We start from the raw sequence: 19,740 nt of genomic DNA on the forward strand, positions 1-19,740 counted from the left end.
GTCTCTGCCTCTCTGTGTGTATGTCTCTCATGAATAAATAAATAAAATCTTAAAAAAAAAAACACACACAAACCCTTAATCTTTTAAACTAGTGTCAGAATTCCAGATTAAGATGCCTACAATATTCCCTCTGCCTTTCATGACCCCAATAGCGAATAATAAAGAATATTGTATGAGTGCACAACAGAGAATGGGAGATGATCATCTAAGTCGGAAGATATATTTAGAAGGTGGAAAGCTGATGGAAGAAGGTGAGGAAGCCACAAATAGGATGCACTGAATGGGACACCTCTGAGCAGAGAGCCTTGGAGAGAGGTTCAGGACTCCGAGAGAGGGGGGTGTGAGGCAGGGAACCAAAATGGATGATAGTAGGGAGACCCTCTCCCACACACCAGCCAGGCATGGAAGATCTCCCACACTGGAGGTCTGTCCTTGGAGAAGTGGGAAAGACCAGGGCTCAGGGACAGTGAGTAAAACCCAGGGTAGGAGTGGATGTGAAGCTCCAAAAATCAATGAAAACTTGTGAAAGCAAGGTTGAACCCCTTACCCCACACATATATTGCATCTTTATCCTGGGATTGAAGGTGGAAGGTTCCCCTCTGGAAAAATGAAATGGCTCCGCAGAAAAGCCTCCATGTGGTACCTGCCGAGAAAGAGCCAGGGAGCTCCAGGCTGGTGAGCACATGGAGGTGTTGGGAGGGCGGTGCGCCCCAGAGCGCATGGAAGCCCCCGGCTGCCTTCCCATTCCTTGCTCCATGTAGCTCTTGCGTTTGGCTGTGCCTGAGTCATCCCTGAAAGGGTGAAGCCAGATATTGCTGAGATCACTCTTGCATTCGGAACCTGACAAGGTGGAATGGAAGTCTGCAAATATGAGTGGCCTTGCCTTGGGAGACATTTTCATACAAGATGATGACTACTGACTACTTGGGCAGCTAGAAATGTGCCAGGATCTCTTAACTATGATAATCCTTTTGTTGTAAGGGACCTGTGGTATCAGGTCCTAAATCCCATGTAATTTCCTGAGAGGGGTAGGGGCACCTTTTCCTCTAATGAGGCAACTCTTAGCAGCCTCTCATTGGCTGCTCACTAGAAAGACCAAACCTTGCTTAGACACTTGGGAGTTTTAGCCACAACCCCCAACCTCTGGGGAAGGAAGAGGGACAGAAGACCATCACCAGTGGTCAGTGACTTAATCAACCGTGCCTGCATAGTGAAACCTCCTAAAAACCCTGAAACTGCAGTCTGGAGAGCTTCCAGGCTGGTGGATGCATCAAGGTTCAGGGAAGATGTCATACCTGAAGAGGGCATGGGAGCTCTGAGCACCCTTCTACCTTCATAACCTTTAAAACAATTTATCAAAATTTACTAAGATCGCCTTGCATGATTTCAGCAAGCAGCTCATTTTTATGGCCCTGCACTATGGTGCGTGTGAGCACTGCCGTGTACAGCCTAATAGCATATTCTATTTTGTTTGGTGTTGGGGAGGAGAACGTGCTGTATTTAAAGGAACAGACCTGCAGGAGCAGTGATTACTCTCAAAACCAACAATTCTGTGATGAGAAAGAACCAGGGACCTGATCTCTTATAATTTACACTAGGATCAGAAAATTAGACTCACATCTCTGCATATCCACTTTATGCTCTCCTCAAAATATGGTGGTGAAGTTTTTTTTAAAGTTCATCAAAGTACTAAAACCCCCTATTGTTAAATGCATAAAAAGAAAATAGTAAAACTAGTATTTGGTAGACTGTAATTTAAAATATTAAAAACATTGAAAACCAAGTGTTTTATTTATAAAAAAGTGCTTGCCTTTTTTTCCTTGCACGACACAGAGAAAACTTGGCAAACTGTCTTACTCCTAAATTTGGATTCACTTCCACCATTTTGTCACCTATACTTTCAATGTTATAAAATACCTCCATGAGCCCCTTTCACGTGAAGTTTCCTGCTGGTGTCCCTTCCTCTGGGACATCTTCAGCCTTTTCATCATTTTCCTGTGTTGCTTCCGCTCCCCTTCTGGCCGTGTACCCAGTCTCCAGGAAGCAAGTGTCACCATGCCCTTGTCACCTCTTTCTCCTAGGGCTCCACTTGTGTCCTATTCAAATTTTACTTCCAACCTGACCACCTGCACTTTCTTGTCCCTCTTTCATCTTTGTTGGTGGATTCTCTTTTAATAGCCTATTTTTGTAAAATATGGGTTTGTCTCTGGGAGACTGGCCACATGCACACCCTCTTGGCCATCTGTGCATGAACTGAGCAAGATGTGCAGTGACCTGCCACCCAGGCACTTGCAGGGATGGCTGCTCCCTGGTTATGCATCTGTTATTTTGGTCGTGATTTGAGGACTGATTTGTGGAGCTAGCAGTAAAGTTTCTACTTTCTGCCCTTACTCAGAGTTGACAATACTTGGGTAACTGAAATGTGAAGTGTTGCTGAGAAACTGCTACTGCGGGAACGGAAATCCACCCGAAGCAAGAACAGCCTATCTTTGGTGCCAGGAACTGCCGGGTCCCCATCTGGGTCCCCACCTAGGTCTTGGTGCCTGGGGTTGTGATATAATACAATGGGAAGGTTAATCCTGCCTGCACCCTGGTGACCCCGTGAGGGCTGACATGGTAGAGAGGTGACATAAGTGACTTCTACAAAGTATATCTATCTCTGAAATTAAGGAAAGGGATTCCATTTGCTATACAAGAAAAAAAAAAAAGAAGGAAGGTAAGGTACACAGCTTCCAAGGTCTTTAAAAGTGCTGGCAGTAATGACCTACACTTGGCCTTGCTGGTATGAACTGTAAACTTGTGTTCTCCTTTCCTAAAACTCTCAATGTGTTCCACACCTGACCCAAACTCTTGAACCGATTCTGAGGCCCTTTCTTTGAGTTCCTATACATTACCTCCACCCACTTAATATTGTAGATTGTCAAAAATAGGTCAGGGTAACACGTTTTGGTCTTCTGAAAACATGACCTGTTTGCTCAGAATTTTGTTAACTGAAATTACTTTACAAAACCTAAATTCGTTCTTTTTGTACTAGAATCATAGGGAACCAGAAACGTCCTTTCTTTATATACCAATGACTCTACAAGAAAGGAAACAATGGGAAAATAAATTATTTTTTCTGCTTAAGAATATACAGTTCTCAGATATCTCTAGTCCTTAATGTATGGTTTCTAAACTGTAATGGAGAAAGGAAGGGCAGGTAAACAAACTTCCCACCCTATCAACAGAGTAAAACCCAACATGCAACGTGACCTGCCCATCCATGTCCTACCTATTCCTGGCTTCCATTCAGAATCGGAGTACCTCTCAAATAGGTACCACTAAGGCTCAGACATTATGTAAAGCCCCCCACCAAAATAATTCCAAGCAGGTAAAAACTCTTACCATATGGCAGGCAATGTTCTAAAGCATTTTACACGTATTAACTCACTTAATATTGACAGGAACTGTATTTGGTAGATTATTCTCATATCTATACAGAGAGGACATAGCACAGAAAAAATAACACGCCCAGGGTCACACAGTGAAGTAGCAGAGACAGGTGTTAAACCCAGCGGTCTGGCCCAGCCAGTGCTCCTGACTTCCATACAGCTCAACATGAAAAACGGGGATCAAAATGCACAGGGAGGGGCTGGAGGAAACCCAAGGAAACAGAATGAAAGGAACAGAATAAAACTCTCAAAAAACCAAAATCATAATTCACATTCTGAGGTGAAAGAATAAGAACTCTTGGGGACAAAATGTAAAATGAAAGCTAAATATTCACTGAATGATTAGAAAAAAAGAATCAAAGAAATCTTTTCCCTAAAGTGGAACTAAAATACAAACCTAGAAGATCATCAGAAGAGGTTCAAAATTTGACTAACAAACTCCAGAATTAGAACAAACAAACAAACAAACAAAAAAAAAATAGGGAGAAGCTATCAAATAAAATTTGCCAGAACAAAAGATCCAGCATCCTTCCAAACACCCTAACCAAAGAAATAAAACAGGCCCACGCCAAGGCAGGTCATCATGGAATTTCAGATCGCTGGGAGAGGAAAAGCTTCCAGAAGAGAGGGAATGGCAGCAACTTTTCAGTGGGGAGGCTATGCCTACAACATTCTCAGGACAACTCCCACCAGCCAAACTAAAGGCAACTGCAGAGATGTGTAGGAGATCCCTTCTAGGAAGATACTAGAAGATGGTACATGGCAAAAGAAGGCATAATCTAAGACAGAAATGGGATCCAGGAAATAGTGAGTTCAATCCAGATGGTCTAGAAGAGGCAGGGTGAGAGCTGTATGACAGACAGGAAACTATAAGGTGGAAAGAATGACATGTGTCTAAGGAAAAATAAGGATATACAAGGAAAATCAGGCACACAGAAAAATATGAGGTGATAATTAACTCAAGGAAAACCCACAGCTGTATCACAAAGGAAATTTTATCATAGTACACGTAGCTTGACAGTGATGGGTATTTAAATAATCATAATGATACGATCACTGATTCTTGACTTATCTAGAATCGTGATACAATTACTTAGAAGCATGAGGAAGGTGCAAGTTAAGTCTTCATATATCATAAAAAAAAAAAAGACGATTTGGACTCAAAGTCTAAATTATCGTCAATCAATAGCAATCCTACTTAATATATAAAAGTGACTTCTCCATCTTTTAGTCCTGAGTTTTTAACCATGATTGTGTTTCTTTGAAAACTGTTTATTGAAAGAACTTTTTACAAAAAGAAACCAACACAAGAGATCCAACTGTATGCTGAAAACCCAAGTTTGCAACCCTTTTTCTTGGCTCTTTGTATACAAAGATGCTGCTTAGTGTGGTCTGCTCTTCATTTTCTCTCGTGTCCGTTTTCCTGGTCTCTTCTACGGAAAAAGAAATAATAGCACATGTGGTTACAAAGCAGCTTGGCCTTCTGCCCCAAGGACAGGAAGATGCGGGTAGGAGTGGGATGGGACCCACAGCTCACTTACATTTGATCCTTTCTTTCCAGGCCTCTTGAGGCCCTTGCCATGAGCTGTCTTGGCCCGGAAGCTGGATACATCATCGTAGCTCTCACGAGTGTTCCACTTGGAGCCTTTCTTCTTTCCACCAAAACCAAACTTCTGGTTTTTATAGCGTCGCTTAGCACTGGGCCTAAAAAAAGCAGGCTTACAGGTTACCCACAGCACTGCAAATCCTGATGGATCTTATGGCCCATCAGTATCCTTAGTTTCCCGTCTATAAGCAAAAGCTCTTTGCTTAGAGCTAGACGCTACTGCTACCCAGAATCTCGTCCTCAACCCTGCATTCTTAACTCTAAAAACTCCCCAGGCAAGCTCATCCACTTACAGTTTTAACCACTAGTGCAAGAAAACAAAGCAAGAACCAGGAAAGGATCCACATAGATCTTGCGGCTCAATACTTATCTCTAGAAAGCTTCTTCTATTCTAACTAACTCTTGCTAGATCATTCTCAGTCGTTTCTATTCCTTTCGAGGATAGTACAGGCAGTTAACATTCAAATGTAATAAATTTTAAAACTGGTCATTCCACAGGAATCTCACATTCAGCATATCCAAAATAACATGCCATCTCCCTTCCCACACTGGTTTCACCTTCCGTATATAAACACCGACTCGAGGTTGGTGGTCCTACCATCTATTCCAGCCTCCCGGGCTAGAAACCTGGGCACCAGCCTTGATTCTTCCTCCTTTCACTCTCTACACCCAACACAATTACTGAATGCTGCTAATTTATTACTTCTCAAATGTTTCTTCGACCTGTTTTCTCTTCTCTGCCCCCGTTACCACTTTCAGCCCATTATCACTGCTCTCTGGACTTTGTAGTGCCCCCTTATTGAATTCTCTGCCTCCCTCATGTCCATACTACATACAAGTACCACCGTAATTTTTCAAATACATGATTATGACGTGGTCATTATTTTGAGTGCTTTACTCAATCAACGTCTCTCCCATGGCCTACTGGCTAAAACCCAAGCTTCTTAACAAGGCACACACTGCCTCTGTGACTTGGCCCAGGCCCCCCTCCAGCTACATCTCACCTCTCCTTGCCCCACACTGAACTCCCAGCAGTACCAGATCCTTGCTGTTCCTCATGCACAAACCTGTTCTCATCTCTACGCTTTTGCTCATTTGTGTTCATTTTTGCTGAAACCTGTGTCTCTCCTATTCTCCTGGTTAATTCTTGCTCATCCTTCAGACTAAGCTCAGGTGGGGCTCTCCTCCAGGGAGCCATCCTCACACCCTGATCCCCAGAACGGGTCAGCTATTTCTAAAATGTGCTTCCACGCTACTCCTTACATATCTTTATCATGGCATTAATATATTCTACTGAAATTATCATTTCTCCCAGCCCCGGTGTCTAGGGATACATAAAGGTAAACTAGAAAGAAAATAATAATATCTGCCATTAGCCCTTTTAAGTCTGCATAATGCTATGCAGGCATACACTTTTCTCATTTTCACAGATGAAGCAACTAATATTTAGAAAGGGCAAGTAACTGCTGGGGATTTACCCCAAAGATACAGATGCAGTGAAATGCCGGGACACCTGCACCCCGATGTTTATAGCAGCAATGTCCACAATAGCCAAACTGTGGAAGGAGCCTCGGTGTCCATCGAAAGACGAATGGACAAAGAAGATGTGGTCTATGTATACAATGGAATATTACTCAGCCATTAGAAACGACAAATACCCACCATTTGCTTCGATGCGGTTGGAACTGGAGGGTATTATGCTGAGTGAAATAAGTCAGTCGGAGAAGGACAAACATTATATGGTCTCATTCATTTGGGGAATATAAAAAATAGTGAAAGGGAATATAAGGGAAGGGAGAGAAAATGAGTGGGAAATATCAGAAAGGGAGACAGAACATGAGAGACTCCTAACTCTGGGAAACGAACAAGGGGTGGTGGAAAGGGAGGTGGGCGGGGAGTGGGGGTGACTGGGTGATGGGCACTGAGGGGGGCACTTGATGGGATGAGCACTGGGTGTTATGCTATATGTTGGCAAATTGAACTCCAAAAAAAAAAAAGGGCAAGAAACTTGCTCAAAACTACCCAAAATGGTGGACTTTAGACCCTAACCCTAGGTCTATACACTTAACCATTGTGCTGTGAGATGAGGAATCTACTTCTACTAAATATTCACTTAAAATGTGCCAGATGCTTAAATCACCCTACTTTAGTTTGTTTTTTTTTTAAAGTAAGCTCTACATCCAACGTGGGGCTTGAACTCACAGCCCCAAGATCAAGAGTCAAATGCTCTACTGACTGAGCTAGCCAGGCGCTCCCTAGATCACCCTACTTTAATCTTCTAAGACTGATATGGCTAAAAGGATCCATCACATAGGCTTTTAGCCTTGGCTGCAGGTAGCACTGCGCTCTCTCAACCCTGAGGCCACTCCTATGGTCTCCCCAACTTGCCCCTGGACTGCTTGCTCAGTACCCACCACAAAACCAAACCAGAACCCTTCATACCCCTTCTTCATCTGCTGGCTTTTTGCTCCTTCCTTTGTTTTCCGTGCAACGGGTTTCTGATCCCCCTCAAGAAAATCCAGTTTATCAGAAAAGCCTGGGGGTGAAAAGGTACTTTGATCAGCATCAACACATTTTAAGAAAAACCGAAGCTTCAAAAAAAGGTTGTTACTTTAAAAAAAAAAAAAAAAAAAAAAAGGTGGTTACTTGCTAAATTAATTTTAAGAGGCATATTCTGCTCCCCACACTGTTCCCAAACCTTAGGTCCAATGGTTCCAAATCAATCAAGGCTCTAGAAGCAGGATATGTTAAAATAGCAACGGCCCCTGCTCCCCTATATCCTTAGAAGGGAGATATACTGACCTTTCTGATATTTCTTAATGGCATTCATCATATGTGTTTTCTCTCGCTGCCTCTTCTGAAGAACCTCTGTTTGCACCTGGGACATGAACATAGGGCTGTCACACCCACTCCAGACCACCATCATTGCAAGTGTCTACATCCACTTGGTAACACTATGCTAACACCGCGGCCACTGAACATTTACTGTGTGCCAGAACTATGGTAAAGCTCTAAGTGTATTCTTAGTTTATCTTCTCAGCTACCCCATGAAGCAGAAATTCCTAACACTCCCTGAAATTGAAGCACAGAGAGCCTAAGTAACTTGCCTGAGTCACACAGCAAGAAAGTGTGCAGCTGAATTCACACCCAGGGGTCTACACTCTTACCTGATTACACAATTCTGCCTACAAAACCACAGCAAGTCACATCTAGATCTACAATCAATTCTCAGGTTCTGTATCTAGCCCCTACTGTTAGTAGGCATGAAAGTATCAACAGAAACAAACTCCAAAAAAAAAAACAAAAAGCAAAACAGTTGTAAGGGTAAAAACAGATGCTTCCATTCGAAGGCAGCATTTTCAATCTCAATACTACTGATAGCTTGGACAGGATCACTCTTTATGGAGGGGTGGATGGCCTGTCCTGGGCACTGTCGGACATTTTGCAGCCTCCCTGCCCTCTATCCACTAGATCTGAGTAGCTCAGTCCCCATTGAGATGTGACACCAAAAATGTCTCCAGGTATTGCTGAATATTCCCTGCTAAGCAAAATTATCCCCAACTGAGAACCACTGACATGATGTTTCCTCAAATTAGAAGCAGTGAGCTAACAGGCCCAAAGGAAGTTTTTCTTCGCCTTTGATCAATTAGGTTCCATTACTACCAACCCCTTAGGCCCTTGAGTTGACCTCAACCATCAACTACCAGATCAATCCAATAAATGCAGAGCTGCCCTTCTGCAGAGAACAGGATGCTAATCTACTCTTACTCTGCTGAGGACTTGTCAGTGAAATGACTCCAAATGTGGACAGCAGCACAGCACTCCAGATCATGAACGTTTATGTCCAAAAATGTTGACAGAGTCTGCACACTCGTGTTGATCCTCCTTACACTCCAAATGTGGACAGCAGCACAGCACTCCAGATCATGAATGTTTATGTCCAAAAATGTTGACAGAGTCTGCACACTCGTGTTGATCCTCCTTACACTCACTTCTTTCCACTACCCTGACTTTAATTCCTGTCATCGTCTTTCCCAAAGAACCATGAAATAAAGAGGAAAAACCAAGGACACTTTCCCTAGATTTTAAATTAGAACTCAGACATCCACAGCAGTTCAAGCACACAGGTGCCATTTGTCCTCTCACTTGGATGACAATCAATGATATGGTTCCTTCAAAGACTTTACAAACATCTAGACCAGCGATTCTCCAAAGCAGGATGCATTTCAGAATCATGTAAAAAGTTTTGTGGGGAAGAGAAGACAATACCCGCAGATTCCCTGACACCCTGAAGCCTAGAAATCTGTTTTGAAAAATTTCCCCAGGTGGTTTTGCTGTAGAGTGGGGTTTGGCCCCACTGATCTGAACCCACCTCTTCACTGTACAGATATGCAAATGAATGACACACCTGCAGTTACCAGGCTACCTCCTCCCACCCAGCCCTGCCCCCTCAAGACCCCAGTGTCAAGGAAAGATGGTGTTTACGAATCCAAGCACACATCCGCCCTCTGCAGTGCAATAATCAACACAAGATGGAACAGACACAGGGCACAGAACCAGATCAGACCCCGGCACCCCGGGCTGACAAACACTCAGCGACATCCTATGCCCACCACACACTTTCCTTCTCACCTTCTTCCCATATTTCCTAAGTGCTCGCAGTTGCTTCGCCTTTTCAGACTTCTCCATGGCTGCCTGTTTAGCCTGCAGCTTCTGTCGAATCTAAAACACAAAATGTCGTCAGCTTATGTTATTTGGATGTGGGCTGACCACTACTTAGGGTGCACTGGAATGGGAACAGATCTTCCCAGTTCTGCAAACTGGAGCTCAAAGGAAACTTATAAATTGTGTTTTACACATGAGGACAAGAAGCCCAAAGGCTGAGTACTTGGTTCAAGATACCAAGAGTATTAGGGGTAGGACCTGAAAAGCCATCTCCCTCCTGGTGTGCTGGCTGTTCTGTTATGTAAGTAGGCCTGCTTGCCATTTTACCAGGAGGACAAACTTCTCCCCAACCCTACAACCTTGCTGACTGAGGTCAAACCAGCATGCAGCCTCACTTCCCTTCTCTAACATGCCACATACACATTAAAAACTCAAGCAGGCATCAGGAACCCAGGCTTCTCCATTAGACACACACACTTTAGTCACACTTGTCAGCGTGAGTGTCCAGAGATGTGCCCCAGCTCATCTCTAAATTAGCTTCCCCGAGTACCACGGAGACAAGAGCTGCCTAAAACCCAGTTTGAGACCTATATTGGAATATAGATCTTGAAATTAAAATTTACCCCGAAGACTACAGTGAGAGATGAAGAGGGACACTATCTCATACTCAAAGGATCTATCCAACAAGAGGACTTAACAATCCTCGATATATATGCCCCGAATGTGGGAGCTGCCAAATATTTAAACCAGTTAATAACCAAACTGAAGAAATACTTTGATAATAATACACTTATACTTGGTGATTGAAGTCAATATAGCTCTTCAATCTAGCTCTTTCTACCCTCGATAGGTCTTCTAAGCACAACATCTCCAAAGAAACGAGAGCTTTAAATGATACACTGGACCAGATGGATTTCACAGATATCTAGAGAACTTTACATCCAAACTCAACTGAATACACATTCTTCTCAAGTGCACATGGAACTTTCTCCAGAATAGACCACATACTGGGTCACAAATCGGGTCTGAACCGATACCAAAAGATCGGGATAGTCCCCTGTATATTCTCAGACCATAATGCCTTGAAATTAGAACTTAATCAAAACAAGAAGTTTGGAAGGACCACAAACACGTGGAGGTTAAGGACCATCCTGCTAAAAGATGAAAAGGTCAACCAGGAAATTAAGGAAGAATTAAAAAGATTCATGGAAACTAATGAGAATGAAGATACAACCGTTCAAAATCTTTGGGATGCAGCAAAAGCAGTCCTGAGAGGGAAATACATCGCAATACAAGCATCCATTCAAAAACTGGAAAGAACTCAAATACAAAAGCTCACCTTACACATAAAGGAACTGGAGAAAAAGCAGCAAATGAACCCCACCCCCAGCAGAAGAAGACAGTTAATTAAAATTCGAGCAGAACTAAATGAAATCGAGACCAAAAGAACTGTGGAACAGATCAACAGAACCAGGAGTTGGTTCATTGAAAGAATTAATAAGATAGATAAACCATTAGCCAGCCTTATTAAAAAGAAGAGAGAGAAGACTCAAATTAATAAAATCATGAATGAGAAAGGAGAGATCACTACCAACACCAAGGAAATACAAACGATTTTAAAAACATATTATGAACAGCTATATGCCAATAAATTAGGCAATCTAGAAGAAATGGACGCATTCCTGGAAAGCCACAAACTACCAAAACTGGAACAGGAAGAAATAGAAAACCTGAACAGGCCAATAACCAGAGAGGAAATTGAAGCAGTCATCAAAAACCTCCCAAGACACAAGAGTCCACGGCCAGATGGCTTCCCAGGGGAATTCTATCAAACGTTTAAAGAAGAAACCATACCTATTCTACTAAAGCTGTTTGGAAAGATAGAAAGAGATGGAGTACTTCCAAATTCGTTCTATGAGGCCAGCATCACCTTAATTCTGAAACCAGACAAAGACCCCACCAAAAAGGAGAATTACAAACCAATATCCCTGATGAACATGGATGCAAAAATTCTCAACAAGATACTAGCCAATAGGATCCAACAACACATTAAGAAAATTATTCACCATGACCAAGTAGGATTTATCCCCAGGACACAAGGCTGGTTCAACACTCGTAAAACAATCAATGTGATTCATCATATCAGCAAGAGAAAAACCAAGAACCATATGATCCTCTCATTAGATGCAGAGAAAGCATTTGACAAAATACAGCATCCATTCCTGATCAAAACACTTCAGAGTGTTGGGATAGAGGGAACTTTCCTCGACATCTTAAAAGCCATCTACGAAAAGCCCACAGCAAATATCATTCTCAATGGGGAAGCACTGGGAGCCTTTCCCCTAAGATCAGGAACAAGACAGGGATGTCCACTTTCACCACTGCTGTTCAACATAGTACTGGAAGTCCTAGCCTCAGCAATCAGACAACAAAAAGACATTAAAGGCATCCAAATTGGCAAAGAAGAAGTCAAACTCTCCCTCTTGGCCGATGACATGATACTCTACATAGAAAACCTAAAAGCCTCCACCCCAAGATTGCTAGAACTCATACAGCAATTTCGTAGCGTGGCAGGATACAAAATCAATGCCCAGAAGTCAGTGGCATTTCTATACACTAACAATGAAACTGAAGAAAGAGAAATTAAGAAGTCAATCCCATTTACAATTGCACCCAAAAGCATAAGATACCTAGGAATAAACCTAACCAAAGAGGTAAAGGATCTATACCCTAAAAACTATAGAATACTTCTGAAAGAAATTGAGGAAGACACAAAGAGATGGAAAAATATTCCATGCTCATGGATTGGCAGAATTAATATTGTGAAAATGTCAATGTTACCCAGGGCAATTTACATGTTCAGTGCAATCCCTATTAAAATACCATGGACTTTCTTCAGAGAGTTAGAACAAATTATTTTAAGATTTGCGTGAAATCAGAAAAGACCCCGAATAGCCAGGGGAATTTTACAAAAGAAAACCATAGCTGGGGGCATCACAATGCCAGATTTCAGGTTGTACTACAAAGCTGTGGTCATCAAGACAGTGTGGTACTGGCACCAAAACAGACACATAGATCAATGGAACAGAATAGAGAATCCAGAAGTGGACCCTGAACTGTATGGTAAACTAATATTCGATAAAGGAGGAAAGACTATCCCTTGGAAGAAAGACAGTCTCTTCAATAAATGGTGCTGAGACAATTGGACATCCACATGCAGAAGAATGAAACAAGACCATTCCCTTACACCATACACAAAGATAAACTCAAAATGGATGAAAGATCTAAATGGGAGACAAGATTCCATCAAAATCCTAGAGGAGAACATAGGCAACACCCTTTTTGCACTTGGCCACAGTAACTTCTTGCAAGATACATCCACAAAGGCAAAAGAAACAAAAGCAAACATGAACTATTGGGACTTCATCAAGATAAGAAGCTTTTGCACAGCAAAGGATACAGTCAACAAAGCTAAAAGACAACCTACAGAATGGGAGAAGATATTTGCAAATGACGTATCAGATAAAGGGCTAGTTTCCAAAATCTATAAAGAACTTATTAAACTCAACACCAAAGAAACAAACAATCCAATCATGAAATGGGCAAAAGACATGAAGAGAAATCTCACAGAGGAAGACATGGACATGGCCAACAGGCACATGAGAAAATGCTCTGCATCACTTGCCATCAGGGAAATACAAATCAAAACCACAATGAGATACCACCGCACACCAGTGAGAATGGGGAAAATTAACAAGGCAGGAAACAACAAATGTTGGAGAGGATGCGGAGAAAAGGGAACCCTCTTACACTGTTGGTGGGACTGTGAACTGGTGCAGCCACTCTGGAAAACTGTGTGGAGGTTCCTCAAAGAGTTAAAAATAGACCTGCCCTACAACCCAGCAATTGCACTGTTGGGGATTTACCCCCAAAGATTCAGATCCAATGAAATGCCGGGACACCTGCACCCCGATGTTTCTAGCAGCAATGTCCACAATAGTCAAACTATGGAAGGAACCTCGGTGTTCATTGAAAGATGAATGGATAAAGAAGATGTGGTTTATGTATACAATGGAATATTACTCAGCCATTAGAAACGACAAATACCCACCATTTGCTTCAACGTGGATGGAACTGGAGGGTATTATGCTGAGTGAAATAAGCCAATCGGAGAAGGACAAACAGTGTATGTTCTCATTCATTTCGGGAATATAAATAATAGTGAAAGGGAATATAAGGGAAAGGAGAAGAAATGTGTGGGAAATATCAGAAAGGGAGACAGAACATAAAGACTCCTAACTCTGGAAAATGAATTAGGGGTGGTGGAAGGGGAGGAGGGCGGGGGGTGGGGGGGAATGGGTGACGGGCACTGAGGGGGACACTTGTCGGGATGAGCACTGGGTGTTTTTCTGTATGTTGGTAAATTGAACACCAATAAAAATTAATTTATTAAAAAAAAAAGAAATATAGATCTTGGATTAAATGTTGGCAATTCCCTTCCTCCCACAGTTAAACGAGGACCAAGTTCCACCCAACTTTAAATTATACTACATCTGCTATTAATTACTCCCTCATCTTAGAGAAGAGAAAACTGAGACCCAGAGAAAAAGAATCGTGTACCAGTTGGTTATAGCACCACCCCCTGGCAATGGCAGGACATGAAGTGTATTTTCTCTATACTGCATGCCAGGACCAAACAACCAGGAAATGCAAAAGGCTATCTTTATCTCAGGAACCACAGTTCTTATAGAACTTCTCCTCCCCTTAAATGTCTAAATTAAGGGGAAAAAAATCATCCTTAAATTTATCAAACTGGTGGTAACTAGCACACGTTTGAGGTAGACGGTTAAGACAGTAATTGTCCTCTGAAAACCACTTCCCTAATATTGGGCTTAGTCTTTTTTTTTTTTTTTGGGGGGGGGGCTTAGTCTTTTTTAAAACATTATTGGCGATAAGCCAGCTGACCACACGTAAATATAAAGCCTCGGCTTTCCAGAGAAAACCTTTGTTTCTTACCTTCTGCATCTGCTGATCAGACTTGGCCATCTCTGCAAAATAGTCAGTGGGCCTCTTGGTAGGAACTTTGAGCTGATGGAGGCGGGGTAATACCGCCAGCACCGCAGCCTGGGCCTGCCGGTAGCTGAGGATGCAGGACAGTGTGATGTAGGACAAGCTGGGAATAAGCTAAGGGAGAGACCTTCTATTCCTTCTCACTTGCCTATCCATCAGGGATAACCTTGGAGTTATCCATGGTCAGAAAAACTCTCAACATCTGACCTCCACCAGCAAGCACACACACACACAAGTGAAAATGTAATAAAACCTCATGAACTTGGTATCTAGGAGAAATTTAGTCATATACACTTTAAAGAAGAAGGGGAGTTCTGCTAAAAATAAATCAGTTTAAGAGGATGACCACATTGAAAATACCCATGAAAATGGGGCACCTGGATGGCTCAGAGGTTGAGTATCTGCCTTTAGCTCAGGTCATGATGCTGGGGTCCCACATTGGGTTCCCTGCATGGGGCCTGCTTCTCTCTCTGCCGGTGTCTCTGCCTCTCTCTGTGTCTCTTAAGAATAAATAAATAAAATTTAAAAAAAAAAAGTACCCATGAACTAACAAACTGATACCAATAATGAATTCTTATGCAGTCACTGAGAAAAGTTCATGTAAGAACCTTTCAGAGACAAGTTTTTGTTTAAATATCTGAAAGTCCAAAAAAACCTTTAAAACTGAATACTTCAAAATAAAATTTAAAAATAATCTTTTTTTATTAAAAAAAATCTTAAAAAAAAAATACACTGGGCTTTCGATTACAACTGGTGGGTCAAAGGGCTCTTCCCTCGATTACAACTGATGGACCGAGGGGCTCTTCCCTGACTGCAACTGGTGGACCGAGGGGCTCTTCCCTTGTTGCAACTAGTGGACCGAGGGGCTCTTCCCTCGACTGCAACTGGTGGACCGAGGGGCTCTTCCCTCGACTGCAACTGGTGGACCGAGGGGCTCTTCCCTCGACTGCAACTGGTGGACCGAGAGGCTCTTCCCTCGGTTGCGACTGGTGGACCGAGGGGCTCCTCCCTCCACCAGGCACAATCTCCTTAGCTCTCCTGAGTATAAAGAAGCCCTTCCTACCCTCAGGCTGAGGCCAGCTTCCGAGAAGTACAGGCTCACGACCCTCCCCCAGCCCCCACTCCAGTACAAGCACCCGAAACTCCCACCCTTGAAGACAAACCTACAAGCTCATCTCCCGCTTGAAGTCGTCTTCTGGATCAACAGCTTTCTGATCCTTGGTCTGGGGTGTTGACTGAGGTCCACCGACTTCCGGCACGGGACCCAGGGTCACATCGAGCCTTTCAACCCACTCCAGATCCCGCTTGAACTCAGCCAAACACTGCTTCAGGCCACTCTAGGAAATGCAGACACCGAGGCTGCATGAAGGACGCGGGAGGGGAACTGGCCCGCCCGGCAGCGCGCAGGCCGAGTCTTCCCGGGGACGAGGCCTCGGCCCGACGAGCCCAACAGCGCCTGGAGAGCATCCCGTGTCCCAGGACCCCCCGACCCGGCGCCCGAGCTCACCACGTCGTTCACAGCCTTCTTCGGCCCCTCTAGCACGACGTTGAGGCCTGGCTTCAGGAGGCCTCGGGAAAACGCATCCTGCAACTGCGGGGCACAATCGGCAGTCGGCACCGGGGAGCGGGGACCGCCCCCCGCGCCCGGCCCCGCGCGCTCGGCTGACACCCACCTCTCGGTCCGTGACCAGAGAATCCTCAGATTCCGAGTCCGAACCCGACAGCGGGGGGGTGTCCATGTCGGAGCGAGGCGGGAGGCCCGAGGTCCGCGCGGCCGGAAACCGGCGCCTCTCGCCGCGGCCCACGTGGGCCCGAGCTGCACCTGCGCCGCGGGCTCGCCGCCGCCGCAGAGACCGGGACTTCCGCTTCCGGCTGCAGAACCACACTTCCGGTTTGCCGTTGCTATAGGAACCGCTCAGGCGTCCGAGAGAGCCCGGGACCTGTTGGGGGTTCTACCGCTGGATACCCCAGTAGTCTGGTGACCCGGAGGGAAGGAGCGAAAGGGGGCGCCCGTAGCCAGGCGCCGTCTGGAGAAGCGAGCAGCCACGAGGGAGCTGAGGAGAGAGGAGAAGTAGGAGACGCGGCCGCGGCGAGAGGGGGTGAGGAGTACGCAGGGGAGGAGTGGGGGGAAGCGGAGGTGGGCTCCGGGGCGGGGCCTCGGGTGTGGGCGGGTCCGGGCCTCGGGTGTGGGCGGGGCCATGGGCGGGACGCGATCGGGCGGGGGCGGGGCCGGGGGCGGGGCGACGCGTACCTCCAGGCTCACCCTCTGCGCTGGACGTTCAGCAGAACCCCGTGCCTGGTACCATGTCGACCGTGGTGGCTCAGTCGCTGCACGTTTTTGGTCTTCGAGCCCACGTGGCCAACAATATCTTCTTCTTCGATGAACAGATCATTATATTTCCTTCAGGAAATTACTGTGTGAAGTACAACATGGATCAGAAGTGGCAAAAATTCATTCCAGGTAAAAACCCTTTCCATCCTGACACATTAACTGTGCGTACCAAATATAACCCCCTAAAAAAAAAAAAAAAAATATATATATATATATATATATAAAATCTCCTAATCCCAACAAGGTTATTGAAAGGAAGATATTTTTCACCAACTTAAATGTGGGTATAGTTTTATAAATGTAGATGGAGTACATGTCTACCTGCATTGTTTGGCATACAGAGTAATCACACATACATAGTGAAAATCACTGTAAAATAATGTTAATTTAAAAGTAGTTTTTTTCCACTGTGATTTAGTGAAAAAAATATTTTATTTTTTAATCTATTTTTTATTGGTGTTCAATTTGCCAACATATAGCATAACACCCAGTGCTCATCCCATCAAGTGCCCCCTTCAGTGCCTGTCATCCAGTCACCCCCACCCCCCGCCCACCTCCCTTTCTACCACCCCTAGTTCATTTCCCAGAGTTAGGAGTCTCTCATGTTCTGTCTCCCTTTCTCATATTTCCCACTCATTTGAAAAAAAATTATTTTAGAGTCTCTTTTCATTGTCTTTGTCATCAGCAGGACCACTTTTTTAATTGTCTAAATACAGTTTTTTCCAGAGATCATTAACTTCATTACAGCACCTTTTGAATCCATGTATGATGAAGACCCTGGAGATTTTATCACCAGTCACAAATAACCATCTGTATAGTGTTAACATTTGTTCACACCGATCCTTTTAATGTTATACACAATTTCCACAACTTAATCACTCTTTTTCCATTCTTTGTTGCATTCAAAACGTTTCATCATAACATATGCATACAAAAGAGCATTCACTAGAAATATGTAATATCTAAAAAAAAACCATAATAAAATGTAGGTCTGTGAACCCACCACACAGGGTAGGAAATAGAACATGGCCAATTCCAGTGTTTCTCCCTGATTTCGTTCTCACACATGCATATTCACACCCCATCCCAGATATTGTAATTACTCCTTTATATAGTTTTACCACACTTATGTGTGGCCTTATATAAGTGATAGTTTTGTCTTTGCTACTTACCAACTTTATATAAACGTAATCATAGTTGTACATATGCCACTTGCCTCTTGTTCAACATCATGCTTTTGAGAGTCATACATCTTAATACATATTAACTGAGTTATTTTATTGCTATATAGTATTCTATCATATGAATCAAACATCTCAAATATATTTATCCATTCTAGTGTGGATGGACATTTGGGAAACAACAGTTTTTTGCTGTTACAAAGCATGCCACTATAAACTTTCTTGCATTGGTATGTGCTCATCCACTTGTGCAGGGCACACCGCCAGGACTAAAATTACTGGGTAATGTGGTAGTGCCAATTTACACTTCTAGGGACTGCATGAGAGTTACCATTCCTTTCCAACCTCTTCAACCCTTAGCATTGTCAATCTTCTTAATTTTTTGCTAAGCTAATTGTTGAGAAAGAGTATCTCAATGTAGTTTTAGTGTGCATTTTTCCATTACTAGTGAGGATGAATAGGTTTTCACGTTTATAAGCTGTTCCTACTTAGTCTTGTGTGAATGCCTTGTTCCAGTCTTCTATCCATTTTTCTTTTCTTTTTATTTATTTTTTTGTAATTTTATTATTGATTTATGTACATTTTATATATTCTCTATAGAATTCTTTCCAGTTTGGGACTTGTGTTTTCTCCTTCTTTATGGTATCTTGATGAACAGAAATACTTAGTTTTATTGAAGTGAAATTTATCAGCCTTTTCCTTTTTTCCCTACCCCAAGATTATTAATATATTCTCCTTTTATGCTTTATACTTTTGCCTTTGGTGATAGGCTCTGAGTTATGAGGGTGCTTAGTGTGTGCAAGGAGGTCAGTGTGGCTGGAGTGGAGTGAATGGAAGAGTGGGGAGAGGGAAGCCAGATGGGGCAGTACCAGGGTTTTGTAGGTCAAAGGCTGTGGTAGTCTGATGAAGTGGGAAGCCATGGGGGGCTTCTGAGCAGAGTAACAGGATCTAACTTATGTTTCAACAGGCTCTTTGGCTACTGTATAGAGAATAGATTTAAGGAAGGGCAAGGGAGGAAGTAGGAGACCAGGTAAGAGAAGACGTTGGCTTGGAGTGGGGGTAGTGGCAGGCTGTAGGGATAGTGATAGAAAACACTGAAGTAGGAGCAGGTTTTGTGGGGAGCATGAGGAGGTTAGTTCTCGGCATAGTAAGATTGGGATGCCCACTAGGTAGGCAATGGAGATCTTAAGTGAGCAGTTTGATTGATTTTGGATCTGGATACAAGGGAGAGAGGTCCAGGCTGGTGATAGAAATTTGAGGGTCATCCACACAGAGATGAAATACAAAGCCATTCAAATGTCAGAGATTCCTTTAGGGAGTGAATGTATTTATAAAACAGAAGAAGCCTAAAGAGTGTACTCTGGAGCACTCCTACATTTAGTGCTGGGGACCTGAGGAAGAGCCAGCACAAGAGTCTTTGAAGGAGTAACCAAAAAGATTAGAGGAGGTCCACAC

At 43.6% G+C, this 19,740-nt stretch overlaps 2 protein-coding genes across 3 annotated transcripts in view; one reads left to right on the forward strand and one right to left on the reverse strand.

Annotated features, from left to right (window-relative positions):
• Window positions 1-4,682: 4,682 nt before the first annotated feature.
• Window positions 4,683-16,635, reverse strand: EBNA1BP2 (EBNA1 binding protein 2). The gene is made up of 9 exons (XM_041738915.1): window positions 16,446-16,635; window positions 16,280-16,363; window positions 15,940-16,109; window positions 14,719-14,842; window positions 9,670-9,759; window positions 7,840-7,915; window positions 7,480-7,573; window positions 4,973-5,135; window positions 4,683-4,864 (listed from the first exon to the last, which is right to left on the reverse strand). Exons 1-9 carry the CDS (start codon window positions 16,509-16,511, stop codon window positions 4,814-4,816), a joined length of 918 nt encoding a protein of 305 aa, XP_041594849.1. The 5' UTR covers window positions 16,512-16,635; the 3' UTR covers window positions 4,683-4,813.
• A 95-nt stretch (window positions 16,636-16,730) lies between these two features.
• Window positions 16,731-19,740, forward strand: part of CFAP57 (cilia and flagella associated protein 57) — a 73,899-nt gene continuing 70,889 nt past the window's right edge. For both annotated transcript variants that reach the window (XM_041738913.1, XM_041738914.1), the window contains exons 1-2: window positions 16,731-16,871; window positions 17,059-17,233. In XM_041738913.1, coding sequence (XP_041594847.1) covers window positions 17,077-17,233 — 157 coding nt within the window. In that variant the 5' untranslated portion in view covers window positions 16,731-16,871; window positions 17,059-17,076. The remainder of the gene's footprint in view (window positions 16,872-17,058; window positions 17,234-19,740) is intronic.

The sequence above is a fragment of the Vulpes lagopus genome, chromosome 23 (assembly GCF_018345385.1).
Source record: "Vulpes lagopus strain Blue_001 chromosome 23, ASM1834538v1, whole genome shotgun sequence".
NCBI lineage: Eukaryota > Metazoa > Chordata > Mammalia > Carnivora > Canidae > Vulpes > Vulpes lagopus.